Source organism: Seriola lalandi, unplaced genomic scaffold, assembly GCF_002814215.2.
Source record: "Seriola lalandi dorsalis isolate HSWRI2012SDOR001 ecotype SW California unplaced genomic scaffold, Sedor1 jcf7180002054672, whole genome shotgun sequence".
Classification (NCBI taxonomy): Eukaryota; Metazoa; Chordata; class Actinopteri; order Carangiformes; family Carangidae; genus Seriola; species Seriola lalandi.
Genome location: NW_019525225.1, coordinates 1,865,678 through 1,873,369, shown reverse-complemented (window position 1 = coordinate 1,873,369; position 7,692 = coordinate 1,865,678). Strand labels below are relative to the sequence as shown.

Below are 7,692 nucleotides of genomic sequence, written 5' to 3'. Positions count from 1 at the left end.
GGGGGGGGGGGGGGGGGGGGGGGGGGGTGTGTGTGTTTTCCAGGTATTACTAATGTTGTAGGGACCAAAATCTGTTAATACAGTCACGTTATAGGGACTTGTCTTTCTTGTGGTGACATAAAGCAAGTCCCTATAATGTACATCATCAAATGTTAAGGTGAAGACATGTTTATATAGGTTAGGGTTAAGTTAAGGTTTGGGTAAGGTTAAGGTTAGGCAAATAGTTCTTAGTTTTGTTTATGGTTAGAGTAGGTCTCCAGGAAATGAGTGCAAGTCAATTTAATGTCCTCTGAAGTCCTGGAGACACGACTATGTCTGTCTGTCTGTGTGTGTGTGCGTGTGCGTGTGTGTGTGTGTGTGTGTGTGTGTGTGTGTGTGTGTGCGTGTGCGTGTGTGTGTTTGAATGAGAGCCTTTCCTTTGGCCTGATTATTGCTGACAGCCTGGCTGCTGAAGTACGCATGAGCAGAAATGTGTTCCTGGTTTCCCACAGAGACAGGATGGAGTTACATACAGTGTCTGTGCTGGTGTCTATGTAGAACCAAACTACACGTTATAAACGTCCACGTTGTTGTGGATGATTGAAATAATGGAAACGTCCACACAAACAACAGTGGATTTCTGTCTGCCGGTCTTGTTTCGATACCACTGGCGCGTCACCGCAGTTGGAAATGTTCTACTACACATAGTGGTTTTTAATCAGACAGCAAAAAAAAGAGTGGTTACAGAACATCACGACATGCCTGCTGTTATGTGAACTCCCATCCAGGTCTCTACAGCTGGATGAGGAACTGCTCAGATAAACTGTTCATAACGCTCTGTCTGCTCTGCTCTGCTCCGCCTGCTGCCTATAGGTGACAGTGAGAATGCCCCACTCCCTTTCTCTGCTGCCTCCGCCTTTTCCCATGGCATTGCCTCCCCCCTTCCTGCTGTCAGCGAATCTGGTAAAGTTAAGCCCCCTCCCCATTGCTCTCCCAAATGTATCTCCCCCTCCTGTTCATCCAACAATTACCATGTTTGTGTTGGTTTTTTTGGGCGGGCTGAAACTTCGATTTACACCACAGGAAAATGTGTTGTCTTTCTGTGATGCATGTATGTTGCGCTGCTGTGTTTTTGGACTTTTTAAAAGTTTGTCTTTTTGCAAGTAATCTGTTATGTACTGCAGGCTTAATTATGTTTGCTGTGTTTGTGCTCTTCCCCAATGGCATTTATCTTTGAGTTATCATTGGAGAAAGACTGTGCTCGTAGTGATTTTACTGACATTCTCCTAAAGTACTGGTCTTAACCTATTTTTTCAGGTAAAACCAAACCAAAACATTTCCATCTTCCTAATGTTGTGGCAGGACTTTTCATTGTCTCCTCCCTTGTAGAGGCAAACTCCGCAGTACGACTTCATGTGGACCACCATGCAGAAAAGGACAGTTAAAAAATGCACCAGCATTAGCTGTTTCATACACTAGAGTCATGTTGGCAGAAACATGTTTTCCTTGATTTAACACACCAACACATCAACCCTCTGGATTAGTTGCCCCTGTAATTACAAACAGGCCAAAGGACACTGGATAAAACGACGTGAGAATCTCAATGACCTCCAACACAGGGGGTGTTATTGTCACAGTGTGTAGGTGTGTAAGGAGTATCTGTTACAGTTTCAAAATGAAAGCAGTTAAGTGGTGCTGACTCCAGGTCCCTGGAGCAGACAGTTTTTGGAGATTAATCCAAAATGACCTAGAATCAAAATATGTGCCCTAAAATAGACGCAGTCATCCTACTGAGATGGCTGCACTCTCCAGAGATGACTCTTTACAGACGGTGACAGAGGGATGAGAAGATACAAGAGGTGGCATAAAAAAAGATGCCCTCCATGTTTAGGGCCTTTGCTTTTGTGATTGTGAGTTTGCACAACGTCCGTGTGTGTGTCTTCATTTGCTGTTATTGTTGTGGGTGTGGCACGGTGTGAGTTATTGTTGGGATTGTCGCTCACAGCCACGACATGTGTTTGCTTGCATCATACTGCGTAGTAGTGTACAAACTCAGGGATTCATTTCTAAAAAAGATTATTAACTGTGGCGTTAACACACTGCATTATGTCTGACTGTTCAGCTCAGTCACTCACGCTGGCAGTGGAAAGAAGAAACCGTGTGTTCAATATCCTACCCTGTCCAGTCAGGCCTGGTCTAATGAAGGGAAATCAATGACCTCCTTTACTGGCAGAACCACAACACCAATGTTTCCCTTCGTATCTGTTTGTCAGTTTCAGACAGTCCAGCAGGACAGAGCTGATTTGTACAAAGTTCATGATGCATTTTTATCTATCGCTGCAAAAAGTAAATATGCAAAAATTCTCAGCGTTGAATAACATCTGATGCTGAGAATTATTTTTCGACATTTGAGCTCTAAGTTTGCAGCTTTTCTGCCCACAACTTCAACCAGAGAAGAGAAACATATCACTCAGTGAAACATGGATGCCGATATCCTTAATATAGTTATGCTGGAAATCTAAGATTGTGGCTTAAAGTGCAACCGACCTTCATATTAATCTGTATCGCAGTATCATCTCTGCCTGCTGCAAAAATGAGTTTGTAAGCTTCAGCTGAATGCAACACACACTGTCCAGGCAGCAACCCCCCCTGTACTGTATTAATATCCCTCTGTCACTTGTTATTTAGCATCATCTGGTTTGATAAGCATCATGTTTGTCATCATGCAGCACCCTGCAGTCCTCACAGGTCACCCTTCTGCAGCTCGCTCAACCCTGCAGATCACAACAGAGCTGGACTTCAGGGAGGCTCGCAGTCCACTCCCAACACCCCCAAGGTCAGTCCTTACACCTTGTACCTACTAACATACCAGCATAACATATATAAGAATCAAACATTAATGGATACAAGCGGGAAGATCTTATTGCTTATTACTACAGAAACAGCGGCTGCGCAGAGACAGAAGAACTGCATCACCAGGTTGCGGATCACCTGTGAGGAGATCCGAATCCCCTGCTAGTGTCAACAAGCACTTGGCTTCCCCTGTTTCCTCTAAGTAAGATGATTTGTTTGATGTTGAAGGGTGGGCAAAAAAAAAAGGTGGCTGTCAGCTGGGACCATTACCTTGTTTGCACAGCACTATTTTCTTTCCTGTCATGAGAGAGAGGTTCAGGAGATCCTTTGTGCCATCAGGCTATACAACAACTCAGCCAAAGGAAGTGGGCTAATTTAATTATTATTGTTTATTTATTATTAACTGTTTTTATTATTATCAACAATGAGCTAATGGACACATGAATTTCACCTAGGGGATAAATAAAGTATTTATCTATCTATCTATCTATCTATCTATCTATGAAACTTTAACTTCTTATCTGTGTGCAGGCTGGCATCTAAGATACGTGCCCAGTCTCCTAGCAATGCACATCAGCACCATAACTCCCCTACAAGACATCGTCCAAACATGTCCAGTGATGACATGAAAGCAGAAGACAAGAAGGTGGAAAAACACAGCGAACAAACCAAAGCCGAGACCGCAGTGAAAAAGAATACCGACGTTAGCAGCACAAATCCATCCTCACTAGCTGAGAGGAATGTGGTCAATGATGAAATCACTAAAACAAGATCTACTAAGGCTGAAACTTCTGATAAGCGCCTCAAAGGCGACACGTCTGAAAAAAATCAGTCCCCTGACAGAAAGGACCACATGCCTGCCAAAGTGGATTCCTCAGAGAAGAAGACACAGAGCAACATTCAGGATGGGGACATGAAAAAAGGTGATGATAGTAGAGTATTTGTTCATTCAGCATTCAGTTTTACTACATTTGGATGATTCTTACATCAGTCTTTCTGTTTGTGACAGAATCAGCACCATGCGCATCCGCGGGGAAGATGGCAGCTGGCACAACAAATGCAGAGGAGGCTACCAGGTTGCTGGCAGAGCGTAGGCGTCAGGCTCGAGCTCAGAAAGAACTGGAAGAGAAAAAACGGGAGCAAGAGGAAGAAGAAAGGTGGTTCATTGAATATATCATGAATTAGAGACGGCATTAAATAGAACGGGAATGTGTTTAAATGTGTATAACGGGTGTATGTACATGCCAATCAGACTAAAGGAAGAGCAGCTGAGGAAGAAACTCGCACAGGAGCAGCAACAGGAAGAGGTGAAGGCTCAACAAGCAAAGGAAAAGGTGACAAATGAGGGAGATACTCACAAGCTGAAGAACGAGGAGCAGGAGAAGGAGCTGCAGAACCAGACTGACAAAGAGGTCAGGAATTTTTGGTGAAACTCTGTCATTTAAGTTCTGTCTTCAGTTCTGGTTACAAATAGATTTCATCTTGATCATAACAGAGAGAAAAAGCCAAAGTCCAGGCTCAGGAGGACGCAGCACGTCAACGACAAGACAGAGAACTGCAGAAGCAACAGGAAGAGGAGGAGAGGCAACTAAGAAAAAAGGTTAATTTGAACAGACAAAAAACCCTCAGAGAGGACAACCCAAGCACTCACTGCATGCTGATTGCACATTGCACTTGAAATATTTTCAACTCTGTAAAGTTCACACCGTGATTAAATGTTGCTATATTTTTTGCAGAGAATTGAGGAGATCATGAAGAGAACTAGGAAGGGTGAAGCTGACTTGAAGGTACTGTAAGAGACGCCTTCTGTTCTCGTACAGTAGACCTGCTGCCTTTACGCACCTGGAGATTATGTGATCAAGATTCGTAAATTTATTAAAACTTTGACTTTCTGTTATTATCTTTATTAAATTCTACTGTTGGTGATACTTTGGTTTTTGTGTTTTGATTACCACAAACGTTGACTTGATGTTGGTCTCTGTTCTGCATTGGACCAGAAGGAGGAGCAGGTGGAGACGAAGTCTGTCTCGCCACCAGGTTAGTGTGTTATTCAGTCACCCTGCAAATGCCTCAGTTTGCTTGCTGCTCGTGCTCACGCCGCCCCTCGCTCTATGCCTTGCAGCTGTAATAATGCAAACAGGACATGTGTGGTCTGTGATCTGATTTGTTTATTAGCTTATTTTGAGCATGCGCAGCAGACAGCTACGTCTTTATGAGTTGGCTTGTGTGAATGTCAATAGGGGAAAGATGCCAATAAGTTTCCAGTGTTTTCATTATTGTCTTGTTATGTAATAATTCTGATGCTTTGGCTTTGGAATGAGCAGCAATGATCCTTGCCTGTATCAGCTTCAGTTGGACCAAGCAGAATCCTGCATTGTTAAATTGCTTGTTTTTGGTTCTGCACATTAAAAACCATCATAGTATTTGCTGGAATATGGAGCAGCAGCTCAGGACTATACTTGGTGCTGATGGGGCACCTTTCACTGTAGAGCAGCACCATGGGAGCTGGGGCTATAAAATTAGCTGCTATTGAAAATGCCCTTGGAAGAATTATTCAGTAGTCTCTCTCTAGGGGATTGCTATGTAGAGTGTGAGTGAGCACTTTATTTGAACTGTCCTGTGTTAATACTCTTACTTATTTGGGTTTTACAATTGAGCCAATGTCAATATTTAGTCTCAACTTGTCCAGTAATGCCGGTGCCACCGTCAGCAGGAACAGGCTAGAGCCGGGTCTTCATTTTGGACCAATGAATAGTTTCTTCTACTATGAAATTCAGTTAATGTTAACTGGACAGTCCAAATAAAGTGAAGCCCACTGTGATTTTTTTATTTATTTTTATTCTCTACAGGGGATGAAAAGACCCTTCAAACTAATGCTCAGGTCAACGAGCGAGCTTCCAAAACCGTTGAGTTTCAGGTTAAAGAGCAGGTCACAGTCCAGGTCAACACGAAGGAATGTGTCCCGGTAAAGAAAGAAGCAGCAGCAGCAGCAGCAGCAGCAGCAGCAGCACAGACGGACAGGCAGAAGAGTGTGCAAGTTAAAAACAACACTCATCAAGTGACACCAACACACAGTGTTCCTGACAAGATACCGGACACCAAACAATCCAGTGAAGAGCGTGGAAGCCAGCTTAACAAAGAAACCAAAGCCGGCGTTCTCAAGCAACAGGGAAGAGAGGTGGAGATGAATGTAAACAAGCAGCACAAAGCAAACGTTAAAGCCACAGACCAAATAAATAAAGAGCCAACTAAGCCGAAAGCAGATGCCAAAGCCAGCCAAAAGGAGGGCGCTATGATGAACGGAGGAGTGAAGGATAAAGGAAGTGCCTTGATGAGTAGCCGTCGAACTGATGAGGGAAGCAAACAACAAAACCTGCATGTGTCAACAGCTGAGGGAAAGGTTAAAGGAGGGTCTCAGGTTGAGGTAATTAGAGCCTCAGTGACACCACCACCGGTGGGACACCCATCACCGCCAGTCATTAAGCTGGAGCCACTAGATGTGAAGGGGACAAGGTCATGTGATGAGGTGCAGTCCATGGAGGTCAGGTGAGTCATCAGGTAACCCTTTATTTTTAAAGTCTTAGCAGAATGAAGTTAATGTGATGGTCTTATTTTGAAACATCTAAGAATGATTTTACCACATCTGATTTTTCTGCACCAAATTTAATTAAAGGTCCTGGATATTATAAGTAACTGCTGTTTTTTTTAATCGTTAATATTTCAGCCCAGCTTCAAAGGAAGAGCTGATTTCAATCCCAGAGTTCTCGCCAGTCAACGAAACCCAGCACAGTGGCATGAGTAATACCAGCGCTCTAGAAGATCTGATGGACCTGACAGGCAGCGTCACCTACCCAAAACTGTCCTCTGAAAGCAACATAGGCGACTGCAACAAGAACCTCATTGAAGGTGTTGTCAGTCCCATGTCAGACTCAAAGCTCATCGGGATGTCGTCTTCGTCCTCAAATAAACTTAGCATCCAGTAGTCCATTCATTCTGTCTTTCTCTTCCCACTTCTCGCTTGCCCTCTCACTCTCTCTCTCTCTCTTCCGTCCCCCCACACACACATACACACACACACACACACACACACACACACACACACATACTCACAGGGGGTGTCACATTTTGAGTATGTGCCCCTGTGCCGCTACATTTATGGGAATAGAGCCATAGAGATTGACTTACAAAAAAAAGAAAACTGTAAACCATGACTTGCAATAGAAACAAAACATCTCATATTATAATCACATAGCAACTGAGCATTGAAATGATGTGTCAAAGATTATTGTTTTGATTTCTTGTTTGTGTGCAAGATGAGCACATGTGAAAGAGAGTCAGGGAGATCAGGTGTGTTTGGATATGTGAAATAATGACAAAAAAGACGACTATCATTTCATTATAGATATTTAAACACACCATTGATAACATCCAGTAGCTTGGTAAGAATCTTTAATATTCCCTGCACAGACCGGGTCCCAGTTCAGCCCTATTACTGGAGTAATAAAGCCCACTCAGAGCATCCATATTTGTACTGCTGCCTTTCCACATATACAATATTAAGCCTTTCAGTCTAAATCAGTGTGTTGCTGGGAAGGCATGACCATTTCATTTTAAAGACCCTAACCCTAACCCTATTTTTTAGTACTTCAAAAATGATCTTCATGCATGAACTAATGATTTATTTAGCCGGAAGTTAATGGATTTAAAGCGAGGTCTGATCATAGGATTGTTAATGCACATTTTCTTCTGAAGCCCTTTATTCCTTTTTTATCTTTAACTGGGACTTTCTAACTGCACGTGGGTGAGAAAGACGAGTCCAAAGCTGGCAACTTGAATGTTATCGCAAAAAAAAAAAAAAAA

General features: G+C 43.1%; 1 protein-coding gene across 4 annotated transcripts in view; it reads left to right on the top strand.

The window, feature by feature from the left end:
• map7d2a (MAP7 domain containing 2a) overlaps window positions 1–7,672 on the top strand; it is a 12,134-nt gene extending 4,462 nt beyond the window's left edge. For 2 of the 4 annotated variants that reach the window (XM_023421541.2, XM_023421539.2), the window contains exons 7-17: window positions 853–942; window positions 2,709–2,815; window positions 2,919–3,034; window positions 3,364–3,755; window positions 3,842–3,989; window positions 4,085–4,244; window positions 4,328–4,432; window positions 4,569–4,619; window positions 4,830–4,869; window positions 5,682–6,378; window positions 6,557–7,672. In XM_023421541.2, the coding sequence (XP_023277309.1) occupies window positions 853–942; window positions 2,709–2,815; window positions 2,919–3,034; window positions 3,364–3,755; window positions 3,842–3,989; window positions 4,085–4,244; window positions 4,328–4,432; window positions 4,569–4,619; window positions 4,830–4,869; window positions 5,682–6,378; window positions 6,557–6,815 (2,165 nt within the window). In that variant the 3' untranslated portion in view covers window positions 6,816–7,672. The remainder of the gene's footprint in view (window positions 1–852; window positions 943–2,708; window positions 2,816–2,918; window positions 3,035–3,363; window positions 3,756–3,841; window positions 3,990–4,084; window positions 4,245–4,327; window positions 4,433–4,568; window positions 4,620–4,829; window positions 4,870–5,681; window positions 6,379–6,556) is intronic. The other 2 variants (XM_023421540.2, XM_023421542.2) reach the window with 2 other exon arrangements.
• Window positions 7,673–7,692: the final 20 nt, after the last annotated feature.